Here is a 13392-nt window from a genome sequence, read left to right on the forward strand (position 1 = left end):
TGGGGACTAGAAAGGCCCTCGGAGAAAATGCAGTCCTGACTATAGGCAGACTTGCAAGGGGGAGCAAAGACGGATTCTTTGGAAAGTAACAAGAATGAGCAAAAAAGTGTACTATAATGCCAAGCTTTACAGCAGTTCATGATTCACAAGGGCTCTTCACACAAACATTTAATTATAGGGAGGGGTCGGGGAGCAACAAAACCACATTGCTGGCACATCAGCTTGGGGCAGGGCTGGGGCCAGGAGGGAGTTTTCAGGGACATTCCTGGCTTAGCAAACTGTGGGGCTCCTCTTGCCTCTTTCTGTTCTGCCCCACCTTTAGCACCTGGGCCTGGGCCTCACCTCCAGTGGCAGAGGGGAGTGGGGTAGGACCTGGGCTGTCTCTCAAGGGGCTGATTTAAGATGGCTGTTGAGCAGACAGGAGGCTACCCACAGCTTCCCATAAGGCACCCTCCATAGGCTTTGGAGGTTATTGAGTAAATACTCTGACATTCATGAGTTGGAGACCTAGATTCAAACAGGCTCTTCTGCCCCTCCTAGCATTCATGGCCAGTGCCCTTAGTCCGGCTGTCCCCATCTGGGAATAACGTTGAGTTGCAAAGACCCTGTCAGAGGAGCCCCACCTGGGTTTCCTACGTTGTAAAGGGAGGTTACTGATAACTGCGCTCTTGCCCTGCCTGCCCGAAGAGGGACCTGGGGAGCAGGGCTCTCCATACTCTTCCAGCTCTGACTGCCTGCTATAAATGCTCTCCTTGAGATGGGCTGGGGTGCGGGATCAACCCATTGTGTCTGGGGCAGGGCAGGTAGGCCTGCTGTTGACTGATGGAGGGATGCCCGGATTATACCCGGCCCCAGAGTGGTTCTGGGGTATAGTGTCTGAATCCTCAGTGGCCATCGCTCCTCTGGCCCTGGTTGTGCAAGGGAATCACGAACACCGAGATGTCATCGTAGGATACCTGCCCTTCTCCTGTGGGACCGTCGTCCTTTCCCTGTGTGCTGTGTATCAGCATTTGGGCCAGCTCCGAGAACCTGTGGAGCCAGAGCAGAGATGCAAGGGCACCCCTCAGGGAGAACTTGCGTACGGCTGGACATGTGGGGACCCAAATAATGCAGTCCAGCTGTGGGGCCAGGCAAGGCCACAAGCATGGGATGGCCACAGGCTGGACCATGGAGATTTTGGTCCTGGGGATTTCTGAACCCAGAGATTTTGGGGACCCACCATCACCCCCCAGAAGCTTGAGATAGCTCTCTCTGCTTCTGACCACCTGTCCTGAGCCAGGTTCATCACCAGTGCTGTCTTCTCGGCCACAACTACTTCCTGGTGTCGCTGAAGCTACAGTACCTGTGTGGGTCCTCTTGGTTGCCAGGGAGGAAGCTCCGCACTAGCTGTGCAACCTGCTCATTGGACAGGACATCCCAGAGACCATCAGTTGCCATGACAACCACATCCTCCTCCTGCAGCTCCAGTTGGTCCACATCCAGTACGGTTACCTGCAAGTTAAGCCTGAGGGTCCCTCAGCACTCCCTTCCCGGCTCCCGCCAGCCTTGTCGTCTGCCTTTCTGGGCGGACGGAAGCTGGTGTGGACGGTCTGTGGGCCACTCACCTGTGGGACAGAGAGCAAGAAGGGCTTGAGCTGAATGTTTGTGTCCAGGACTCTGAGCTGATGGTCTCCCAGGCCCCGGGAGACGGCCAATGTTCCCAGTAACCGAGCCTGGGGACAAGGGAGACGTGAGGTGACAGCTGTTTGCTGTCAGATGTGCAAATAAAGCACACAGAAGCGCACCGTGGCCCTCAGGTGCCCTGGGCTGAGGGACAGACATCCTGTAGCCTTGGGGCAAACTCCGTGACCCCAGCTATAGTCCACCCAACAAGGAAGAAGGGAGCTCCCCCCTCTCCAGGGAGCAATTTAAGAGGGGTTCTTAAGAAGGGGCCATTCACTGACCTGCCTACCCTGCCCATGGATCAGTGGGTACTTGAGATCCGACTTCTCCACACACTTGTAGCTCCTACCAGGGTCAGACCCAGCGTCAACCCAGGCCCCACCGACCCCCTCACCTCCCCGCACCACGGAGCCCACCCTGCCCAGGCTGAAAGAGGACAGCCCCAAGTCCACACACTGGGCCTGGACACCAGGGCTCTCCCCACTGTCTCCCAAGCCCACCTCGCTCACCAGCCCCTCATGTGGTGATCCCGGAACAAAACCTTCTGCCCCAAGTCATCGCCCTTCAGTCGCCGGGGGAACTCCAGTCGGGTGAACTCACCAGCCAGAAGCTCGGGGTAGACAAAGGCCTCAGGTAGGGAGGCCAGGTACAGATCAGGCTCTCTGGTGGCCTCTGGTGACTAGGGACTCACAAGTTGGGGCTCCACAGCCTCCCTCTGCAAGATACCTACCAGCTGCTGGATCCGCTGCCGCTCAGTCTCTGGGGTGAACTCAGAGCTCAGGGGCCGGACCTCATCTTTTCGTACCAATATGGCCCTGGACGGGGTTGACAAAGAGAGGTCTGTGGGGCAGACTCTGCCCTCGTTCATGGTCTCCATCCTGTCGGCCCCTCCTCCAGCCACCAGGGACCAGCTCTGCCTATGCCAATCTCTTGCTCAAAGCCCCCATGACTACCTACAGCCTGCAGAATAAAGGCTCAGGCCTCCTGCCCTCCCTGGCATCTGCTGTCCACTCAGCTGACATGCCAGGTACGTAAGCAACTCAGCCAGTCAGTCCCCATTTCCATCCCTCCACTTCCAGCCCCCTTTCACTGTCCCCCGTGCCTCTGGTGCCCGCCTGCCCGCCCCTCCCTGCCTACCCTCTGGCTCTTACCTGCTGTCCCCAGCATTGGCCACATACAGCTTTCCCTGCAGGGACACAGCCACCAGGGCTGTGCAGCCGCCCACCTGGCCCGAGGCCTCCAGCTCCCGCCCGATCACCTCATCCTGGGGCAAACCGAAGCCACCTGAGCTGCTGCCAGCACTGCCATCTGTCCCCAATCTCCACCCCAGAGTTCACTTCCCCACCAGCAAGCATGGTGGTTCCCACCCAAGGTCTAGCTCTGACTCCAGGATCCTTGTGGTCAGAGGATCTAGGCGTATCCCCTGGGAGGGAAGGAAGTCCTATTCAGAACTGAGGAAGGGAAAGCCTCCCCTGCACCAAGAAGGACCAGAGGGGTGCACGAGGTATGGGGCACGGAAAAGCCCCTGGTGCGTACCAGACAACTGGATAAATGGGAGGGCTTATGATGATAGTAATGATCACTACTAACAAGCCAACCCCATCCTGTCCTCCCAATGCAAAGATCCCAGGAAACCACTGGTGTGGGCAGGGATGCCCCTCAGGTCCCTGCCCCTTCCCCAGGCAAAGGCCACACTCACACATTCCTGGAAGGCACTCTCCAAAGCCCCGATCACCAAGTCTTCTGCCCTAATGCCCTTTTCTTCCACAAACTGGGGATCACTGGCGCAGACGCAATGGCCGCTGAGGTGCATGGGGGGCCGAGCGGCCACTACGCCCTCCACCACGGCCTCCAGCTGCCGGCGCAGGCAGGAGTGCAGGGTGTTGGCAGCCAGGATGGCCGCAGCCGGACCGCCGTGCCCATCAAACAGGGCCCAGTAATGACCTGTCAGGAGCTGTGCCGGAAGGGCTTGGCATCAGGCTCTGCCTGGCTTCGCCAGTTGTCCCCCCAGCCCAGAGTGGGACACTAGAGCAAGAACCTCAACTTGCAGTCCTGGTCCCAGCCTGTAAGATGGGCATAGGCCCAGATGCACTCACCTCCTCTGAGCACAAGGCCAGCCACTCCTGGTCCTCTTCGGCCCCAAACTCACATCTCCGTATGCACAGCTGCCCACAGGCCGCCTGATCCTCATTGAACTCAGATTTCTCTGCATTGATGATCCTGAGGCCGGTAAGTGACCAGTGACCCTTCAGGGACACACCCATGTCCCCATGGGCAGAGACCAGAGCTGGTACACAGAAGGAGCCAGCCCTACCTCTGAGGCAGCAGCCCCCATGCTGCCCCTGACACACACCTGGACAGTGTTAAGTTTCCTAACTGATCGGTAGCCTCACACTAAGGCAAAACTTTGGGGCCCAGATGCCCTGGGAAACTACTCGCTGACCTGGGCTGGGAGGTGAGGGGGGGCTGCCTGGGGAGATCTGGGCTCCTTTGCCTGTCCTCCGCCCCATCTCAGCCAGATTTGCAGTCCCATACAGCACAGGTCACAACCCAGGGTGAGATGCATGCCTGCAGGTGAGGGGTAGCTCCAAGGCCCACAGTTTCCCTGGCTCGGTCCAGTTTCCCTGCCTCACCTTGGAAGCCCCAGAGGTGCAGGTCCTTCCCAAGTCGCAAGCCTCTCTGAGGGAGGCTGGAGTTCCAAGAAAAGGGTGGGACGGGGATTGGCGGGGGACGGGGGAGGAGGCTGTCAAGAGTCCCAGGTGAGGACAGGAGGGAGGTATCCACAGGCTGGGGGGTGGGGGCACTCGCTCAGCTTAGGCTGTTTTCCAGGTTGGTCCCGGCTCTGGGGCTGACCCAGCAGGGCCGGGGCGGGAGGGAACCCGAGGGGCTGCGTGGGGGAGCCCGAGGGACGGGAGTAGGGATCCGAGGGGTGGGGGTGGGGTGCCGGGGCGGGGCACTCACTCCGCGTAGCCTGCATTCCACGGCAGCGCGCGGCCCCGCGCCGGGCTGCGCACGGGTCGGGCGTCCGGTCTGCGCGGGGCGTCGGCGGTTCCGGGACCCGAGCCCGAGCCGCGCAGAAAGCGGGGCCGCCGGTAGGGCACTGGGCTGGCGCGCGGCCGGGGGGGCCGCGGCGCGGGGAGTGGACCCCCTGGCAGAAAGCGGCGCCGGAACCAGCCGGCGGACATGGCGCGGCGGCAGGGGGCTGCCCGCGGGGCGCCGGGCGGGAGGAGGAAGCGGGCCGGGGGCGGGGCCGGGGGCGGGGCGGTGACGCCCCCAAACCCCGGCCTTCCGCGGGGAGTGCGCGCGCGGCCTGGGCACCCGCGGGACTGCTGAGCCTCGTCACGGCCCGGAGAAGCCGAGGCTGTTGTCAAGCCTACTTCACGGGCAAGAAAACTGAGGCCTCGAGAAGCCAAGCGGCTTGCCCGCGTCACACACCCGCCCGAGCAGGCCGGGTGCGGCTGCACACGCGGGGGGCGCTGGCCCTGGCCACGGGAAAGGACTTCCTGGCCACCCCCCACCCAGCGAAGTGACGGGGTCGTAAGGAGGCAGCCGGGGCGTCCAAGCCGCCCCCGCCCCGGGCGGCAGAGCCTCTGGCCTCCTCCTGCTGGGCCCCAGCCTTGCGCAAGGGGAAGATGGGAACAGGATGTGCTTGGAGGTGTCAGACTGAGGCGTTGAGTAAGTCTCAGAGCACTGGGTTCTCCCAGTCTCAGGAACTGGGTGGCCTTCATTGACCACCCCCGTAGTCTGTCACCTTCCACCCCCAGATGGGCCTTGGTGGTCACCCTGGCCTTTCTCATCATCCCCAGTTAGGGGACAGCCTCTCAAATGACTCCCCCCCGCCCCGCCCCAGTCAAGATAACCTCTGTGGACAGACAGCAGGCTCTTCACTGGAGTGTCCGTGGCTGGTGGACAAAGGGAACTCGTGGTCCCCAAAAGGCTCCAACACGAGTGCAGACTTGGAACTAAGGAAGTGAAAGACTTTCATCTTTGCTGGAGGAAAGATGTTGCAGTCTCTTCCCCGCTGACCAGCTGTCACGGTGGGGTCAGCAGCAGTGTCTTCCTTCACACCTGCCTGTTAACAGAGGCTTTGTCACCCTTCTGTCACTTAAGCCCAATTCCTGGCACAGGACTGTTCTTTCTGTCTCATAAGGGGTCTCTAAGGCCACAGAGGAGAAGTGTCCTGATGTCAGGATGTGCTGTTTCCATTATGACAGTTCAGCTGACTCAGAACCTCCCCCCCCACCTGCCCAGGGGATTTCTCTTCCCCTTTCCGCCTCCAGAAAGGCAGGCTTGCCACCTCAAAGTCCCTGAGCCCCTTAGCCCAGGGTCCCTGGGGAGAGCTGCAGGAGGAGTCCCTTCCTTTGTCTCCACTGCTAAGCCTGGAACCTACAGGTTCATAAGGCCCTACTTCTCTGGGTGCCAGCCCTGCCTCACTGAGGGGTCCCGCTGCCCAGGGAGGGTTGTTCTTGAGACAGGAAGCTGTGCCCCATGTCCCTTCCCTCAGATGACTCCAGTCCAGAGCAGCCTGGGGGCTAACTTACTGACCCCACTGTGTGCACCGGGCCCCACACTGGGGACAGGCACGCAGCACTAATGGAGATGGGCTCCCCTGCTCTGATGGTGAAGTCCTGGTGGATGGTGCTTGATCCAGCTGGCAAGGGGGTGGGGAAAAGTCAGAAAAAGCTTTCTAGAGGACACCTGAGCTATGCCCTATCATTGGAACAGAAAGACCAGGGACCAGGGACCCAGGGTGGGGCAGACCTACCTGAGGAGGCAGACCTCCTTGCCCCCACCAGCTATTGGCTCAGAGGGTTTTAAAATCTAAAATGACACAGGCTCCAACCCACTGTCTTGGGCTTCCCTGGGTGGGATGAATCTGATCCTCTCAAGTCTATTTAGAGAAGCTCTAGGTGTCATAGGTGGTCTGTTGCTCAGTATAGCTGTGGAGTCCTATGGCGGTCCCATCCTCCCTGTCCCAAGGTGGCCTGAGTGTTCTGTCAGTGCCACAGAGGCTCCTCTGGCCTCTACTCTTGTTTGGATCCTAAGCCTGACTATCTTAGTTTTCTACCTCATTTTGCTGAAGCACATCCTCTAACAACTTTCCAAGATAGGATGACTGGAAGGTAATTCCCCGGGTCCTTGCAAGTCTGAAAAGGTTTGTCTCAAAAGCCACCCCAGCTTGAAAGTAAGCTCTACACCCTTCACGGGGCAAAAGCCTTTGCTTTTACTGATATTTTGTTTCAGAATTCTGACTTCTCTCTTCATTGTCTTTTGAACTGTTGCTGCTTCTACAATCCAGTGCCCCTCTCATTCCCAGACTTTTGGATTGGCCGTTTGCCTTTTTCTTTCTCCAGAAATTTCCAGGCACTTCCGACTCTGTTGTCTGAAATTGTAGGCGAGGTTCCTTGGGGGTGGGTCTCTCTTCATTCCTGGGCTGAGCCCATCCTGGGGGCCATGCAAATCCTCACCCTCCAGCAACACCCTTCTCCAGACTGTTCAGATGAACCCAAGCTTGCCCCAGCTCCTGGCCAGACGCCTCTCCTCAGCTAACTCAGCCAGCATGTGGGGGATGGGGGTGGGAGGAGGAAGTTTAAAAGAAAAAGATTTTTATGCTACATTTTTTTCACTCACAATGAGAATAGTTTTTGTTGAGTCCCACGACTCAAAATTTCAAAGATGGGGTGACTGACTGGCTCAGTAGAATATGCTACACTTGATCTCAGGGTCATGAGTTCAAGTCCCAAATTGGGCATAGAGATTACTTTGGACAAAAAAAAAAGCCTTAAAAAAAACCCCAAATTCAAAAGGTATGAAAATGTATTTAGTAACAAGTCTCCGCGCACAACCCATCCCCTCCCTGGCCATGCAGTTCCTCTCCTGGGAGACATCCAGTACTACTAGTTTCTTGCGGATCCTTCCAGAGATGCCAGATATTCTGTGCAAATTCAAGCAAAAAAAAAAAAAAAAAAAAAAAAAAAAAATTGCCTGTAAGACAAGAAATAATGAGTATTGGCGAGGATGTGGGGAATTCTTGTGCACTGTTGGTAGGACTATAAATGGGTTGCAGCCACTGTGGAAAACAGTATGGAGGTTCCTCAAAATTAAAAATAGAACCCTATGATCCAGCAACTTCACTTCTGGGTATTTATCTGAAGAAAGTGAAATCAACATCTTGAAACCATGGGCACCTTCATGTTCACGTCAGCATTATTTACAATAGCTAAGACATGGAAACAATCAGTGTCCACTGAGGGATGAATGGATGAAGACAGTGCAGAGCGCGCGTGCATACGTGTGTGCACGCACGGATATTACTCAGCCATAAAACAAAGGGAATTCCGCCATTTGCAACAACATAAATGGACCATGAGTGCATTATGCTAAATAAGTCAGAAAAAGGTAAACACTGCATGATTTCACTGTACTTGGAATCTAAACAAACAAATCCCAAATTCATAGACACAGAGGACAGACTGCTGGTTGTCAGAGGTTGGGGGCGGGGGTTGGCAAAATGGGGGGAAGTTGGTCAAAAGATACAAACTTCCAGTTATAAGGTAAGTAAATTCTGGGAATGTAATCTATAGCATGGTGACTATAGTTAACACTGCTGTATTGCACATCTGAAAGTTGGTAAGAGAGCAGATCTTAAAAGTTCTCATCACGGGGCGCCTGGGTGGCTCAGTGGGTTAAGCCGCTGCCTTCGGCTCAGGTCATGATCCCAGGTCCTGGGTTCGAGCCCCGCATCGGGCTTTCTGCTCGGCAGGGAGCCTGCTTCCTCCTCTCTCTCTGCCTGCCTCTCTGCCTACTTGTGATTTCTCTCTGTCAAATAAATAAATAAAATCTTTAAAAAAAAAAAAAGTTCTCATCACAAGAAAAATAGTTGTTAACTCCCATGGTGACAGATGTTAACTAAACTTACTGTGATCGTTTCATGAAATATACAAATATTAAATCATGTTGTACACCTAAAACTGATACAATGTGATGTCAATTATATCTCACTTTAAATAATTTTAAAATTACATATATGTAAAATCTTTCCTCCTCCCCTCCTTTACACGAGTGATAGTGTACTCTATGCCATGAGCTACACCTGACATTTTCATAGAAGATAGTTCTTTTAGTATTAGTCCTTGAAGAGCTGCCTTATTGTTAAGGCTACAGAGTAGTCTCTGCAAAAATGCAGATTTTAGATAGCTAGCCTCTCAGTGGTGGACATTCAGCTGGTTTTTAGTTATTTGCTTTACATTTTTTTGTGGGGGCATATTGGTAGGATCAGTTCCTAGTAATGGAACTGTTGGGCCAAAGGCATATGCGTGGTTCATACCAGCACTATTCACAATAGCCCAAAGGTGGAAATGACAAAAACGTCATGGACAAATGGATAAGCAAATTGTGGAATACACAGGCAATGGGAACATTATTCAGCTATAAAAAAAAAAAACCCAAGTACTGTCGCATGCCACAATGTAGATGAGCATTATGCTAAGTGAAAAAAGCCAGATATAAAAGGTCTCGCGTTTTATGCTTCCATTCAAATGATATATCCAGAATAGGTCAATCCATGGAAACAGAAAGCAGACTGCAGGTGGCCAGAGGCTGGAGGAGGGAGGAACAGGGAGTAACTGCTTGATGAATACTGTTTTCTTTTGGAGTGATGAAAATGTTTTAGAACTAGAGATGGTGGTTGTACAACATAGTGAATGTACTGACTTGATCACTTTAAGATGGCTAATTTTTTTTTAAAGATTTTATTTATTTGACAGAGCGCACAAGCAGGGGGAGAGGCAAAGGGAGAGGAAGACGCAGGCTCCCCACTGAGCAGGGAGCAGGGGATGGGGCTCCATCCCAGGATCCTGAGATCATGACCTGAGCCAAAGGCAGACGCTCAACTGACTGAGCCATCCAGGTGTCCTGGTTAATTTTACGTTATGTGTATTTCACCTCAATTCATAAAAGGAGGGGAGCATACACGTTCACAATTTTGTAGATATTGTCCTACATGAAGGTTGCACCGATTTGCTCTCCCATTAACCTATTTTTCTATCATTTGACCATGACAGTTTTTCACTGAAGTTTTTAATCTTTCCCTATAGGTAAAGATATGCAAGTCTAGTTCGACTTCCATTTATCTTAGTGAGAAAGGATAATCAATTTTCCATAGTTCTGAGAGACCTATTTGTATTTCTTTTTCTGTGGATAGTCTGTATCCTTTGCCCAGTTTCTTAGGGAGCCATTGGGTTTTTTCTTATTGATTTCAGAACTCTTGATTTATTTATTCTTAAGATTTTATTTATTTATGTATTGAGAGAAAGACAGAGAGTGAGGGGAGGGGCAGAGGGAGACAGAGAATCTCCAGTAGACTCCCCACTGAGCAGGGAGCCCACCTCGGAACTCAACCCCTGACCCTGAGACCATGACCTGAGCCAAAATCAAGAGTCTGACGTCCAACTGACTGAGCCACTCAGATGCCCCAGAGCTCTTTATTTTGAAATGAGATAGAAGGGGCGCCTGGGTGGCTCAGTGGGTTAAAGCCTCTGCCTTCGGCTCAGGTCATGATCCCAGAGTCCTGGGATCGAGCTCTGCATCGAGCCCCGAATCAGGCTCTCTGCTCAGCAGGGAGTCTGCTTCCCTTCCTCTCTCTCTGTCTGCCTCTCTGCCTACTTGTGATCTCTGTCAAATAAATAAATAAAATCTTAAAAAAAAATGAAATACAAGTATGTTTTTGGTAGCCAATTACAGTTGTGTTTTGGTTTTGATGGTGGCTTTTTCCATATAGATTTTTAATTTTTAATGTAAAGGAATTTATCGATTTTTTTTCCGATTTTTTTTCTTTTATGGCTGCTGAATTTGGTGACATACTCAGAAAGCCTCCTTCACTCCAAGATTCTAGAAAATTTCCTCTTTGTTCTTCAGTATTTTTATAGCTCACTTTAAAAAAAAAATTAAACCTTGGATCCACCTGAAAAAAAAAACAAAATAAAACAGCATGTTCTAATAATTTCAGTGGCTGACTCTGTGTTGGGAAACATCAGAAAGGGGCAACCAACCTGTTCCTGGATACCGTGTTCATCTGGGCTCATGTGAGTTGCTGTATGCAGCTTTCTCATCTTTCTGCCTGAAACCAGATCTCAACCAGGGTTGGAGTCTGGGCTTTCTGCTGGCCCTTGGGCTCCTTGCCTGCATCCCAGGCTGTGAAGCTGAGCAGGACTGGGCTAGAACCCATATCCCAAGGAGTTTCCTTCCCTCATCAAACCCTCCTCACTGAGGTGTGAGATACTGATGGAGGGGATGAGGACCACTGCCCAATAGGATTTCTCATCTTTTGACTGTTCCACTGCCTTCAGTAAAGGAAACTAAGTTTCTGGGGACACTCACTACCTTGTGACCTACATCAAATCACTCTATCTCTCCAAACCTCTGATTCTTCAACTGTAAAAGACAGTAACACCTCCCTCCTAGGGGTGTCATGAAGATTAAATAAATGTGCCCAGTACATAGAAGGGTGCAACACATAGACTCTAATTTTTTTTTTTAAGTAAATACTGCACCTGATATGGGGCTGAAAACTCACAACCTTGAGACCCAGAGTCTCATGCTCTACTGACTGAACCAGCCAGGTGCCCCAAGACTAATTGTTCATTCATTTATTTATTTGGCAAATATCACTGAACACTTACCAATGCTGGCCACTGTTTTAGGTATTGGGGATACAGCAGGGGCAAAAACTTAACTACTGGTAGAGGGAAGACAATAAAAAAGCAGATAAATATAGGTATCAGGCAGCAATAAAAACAAAGGGAATGATGCAGGCAGGGGTTAGTCTGGCAGCAGGGGAGACCGCACCGTTAAGGCAGTCACAGTTCATCCAGTGATAGACATTTCTAAGGGGAATATAATATTATTATTTTTCATGAACCTGTTTTCTTGGGTAATTCCTGTTTCCAAGAACTTGAGGCTCTTCTGCTTCTGTGGAATTGCCCAGTGCTCCCATGGAGGTGGCCAGGTCTGAGAGTTGATGTAATTGTTGGCTCTGGTCCCTCTGTGATGTGATGGGACAGGGCTGAGTCGGGGACGTGCCCGTGAGCTATTCTCCCAAGGGCAGCCTGTGAGGCCACACAGTTTTTATGGTCCATTGCGAGTTCTGGGGTGGCCAACGTGAGCACACTGCACAGGCTCAGGCCTCAGGGTGTGCACAGGAAGAAAAACAAGAAAATCCTGAGCCTGGGTGGCTCAGTTGGTTAAGCGTCTGCCTTCTGCTCAGGTCCTGATCTTGGGGTTCTGGAATCTGGGACCACATCGGGCTCTCCGCTCAGCAGCAAATCTGTTTCTCCCTCTTCCTCTGTGATCTCTCTCACTCAGATAAATAGATAAAATAAGAAAAGGATGGAAGGAAGGAAGGAAAAAGAGAGAAAGAAAAAGGAAGGAAGGAAAAGAAAGAAAAAGAAAAAATTCTTCAGGCTGCCTGGGTGGCTCTGTGGGTTAAGCAACCAACTCTCCATTTCTGAGCGGGTCATGATCTCAGAGTTGTGGAATCAAGCCTGGCATTGGGCTCTGCACTGAGCGATGAGACTGCTTAAGATTCTCTCTCTCCCGCTCTGTATCCCTCCCCCCCACCCCGCGCAGGCGCGCGCGCTCTCTCTCTCTCTCTCTCTCTCTCTCTCTCTCAAAAAGATAAAAAAGAAAATCCTTCAGTTTTGTGTTTGCTGGACTCTCAGGAAATGAGAAACCCAGGGCTTGGGGCACACAGAGGAGGGCGCCATGCTCCTTACTCAGGGTGGGGTAGTGGGACAGTGAGCATGGAGCTCAAGCCGGCGCCAATCGCTAGGCAGGCCCCACACTCCATCATCAACTCCCAACAACCCCAAGACCCAAAACATGGCCTCCTTCCCAACCTTCCCAGCAAGCCGGGACAGGCTCTGATTGGACTGACTGAGGTCACCTGCTCACCACTGACTCACAGAGGCCTGGAAGCTACATTATGTTGATTGGCCGGTCCCAGCAGGGCGATGCCACAGAAGGCCAAGACGCTGGGTCTGGAGCCAGAAGTTGATTGGGAGTTGGGAAGCTCGTCAGTCGCCAAGCCCTGGCCCTCCTTCAACCTCTGGGCCTTTTCACATGTAGTTTCCTCTTCTCAGAAAACTTCTCCCTCTGCTCTACTAGGCTGACCTCCAGGTCTCCACCCAAACTTCACCTCCTGGTGGCTCCTTGCTCTCTGGGCTGGGCCCTCGCTGCCACAGGTTCATCTGCTAACTACCTGGTATGTCAGTCGGCCTCCCACTCTCAGGACAGGCCTGCAGCCACGCCAGCCTTGAGGTGCCTCGAGGAGCTTCGCAGGAGGCGCACAGGAAACGTCTCTAGGAAAAGGGATGCGGCACAAACATACGCGCGCACATCCGCACACGAACCCCCTTCCCGGCCATAAAAGGCCATAAGTGGGGCGCAGATCCCACCCCAACTGGAAACCCACCTATCCCGGGGCGCACAGACGCGCGCGCACTCCCGGACGCGCCCCAGCCAGACACCCACCCACTAGGCTCAGGGCGCACAGACACACACCCCCGCGTGCGCCCACGCATGCTCGACCCCACGCAGTCCCTGTTCTTTGCCACAAACAGGCCCGCGCAGGCGCGCCGCCTCACCGGCCGACTCCCGGCGCTGGGCCCACCCGGAACAAGGCGCACGGTGCGCGCACGCGCGGCCCCGAGTTCCCGCCCCCATCCCGGCCTC

The 13392-nt window shown here is 53.4% G+C and overlaps 1 protein-coding gene and 2 long non-coding RNA genes across 3 annotated transcripts; 1 reads left to right on the top strand and 2 right to left on the bottom strand.

Moving 5' to 3' along the window:
- Positions 1–107: 107 nt before the first annotated feature.
- On the bottom strand, positions 108–4847 carry PPM1M (protein phosphatase, Mg2+/Mn2+ dependent 1M). The gene is made up of 10 exons (XM_047692572.1): positions 4624–4847; positions 3759–3882; positions 3362–3616; positions 2814–2926; positions 2393–2477; positions 2172–2290; positions 1944–2007; positions 1605–1712; positions 1343–1491; positions 108–1029 (listed from the first exon to the last, which is right to left on the bottom strand). The coding sequence occupies exons 1-10, from the start codon at positions 4845–4847 to the stop codon at positions 885–887; spliced, it is 1386 nt and encodes a 461-aa protein (XP_047548528.1). The 3' UTR covers positions 108–884.
- A 2441-nt stretch (positions 4848–7288) lies between these two features.
- LOC125079176 (uncharacterized) lies at positions 7289–10594 on the top strand. The gene is made up of 2 exons (XR_007121065.1): positions 7289–7599; positions 10442–10594. It is a non-coding gene; the product is annotated as an uncharacterized LOC125079176 (long non-coding RNA).
- Positions 10468–13348, bottom strand: LOC125079168 (uncharacterized). Its single transcript, XR_007121063.1, has 3 exons — positions 13192–13348; positions 12920–13019; positions 10468–10624 (listed from the first exon to the last, which is right to left on the bottom strand). It is a non-coding gene; the product is annotated as an uncharacterized LOC125079168 (long non-coding RNA).
- Between the last annotated feature and the right edge of the window lie 44 nt (positions 13349–13392).

The sequence above is a fragment of the Lutra lutra genome, chromosome 1 (genome assembly GCF_902655055.1).
Source record: "Lutra lutra chromosome 1, mLutLut1.2, whole genome shotgun sequence".
In the NCBI taxonomy this organism is placed as follows: Eukaryota; Metazoa; Chordata; class Mammalia; order Carnivora; family Mustelidae; genus Lutra; species Lutra lutra.

Coding starts and splice junctions, on each gene's coding strand:
- PPM1M (XM_047692572.1), bottom strand. CDS start 4,847: ATGTCCGCCGGCTGGTTCCGGCGCCGCTTTCTGCCAGGGGGTCCACTC. Junction 3,617..3,758: donor TGGCCTTGTGCTCAGAGGAG/GTGAGTGCATCT, acceptor CTTCCGGCACAG/CTCCTGACAGGTCATTACTG. Junction 1,713..1,943: donor TCCATGGGCAGGGTAGGCAG/GTCAGTGAATGG, acceptor CCTTGTCCCCAG/GCTCGGTTACTGGGAACATT.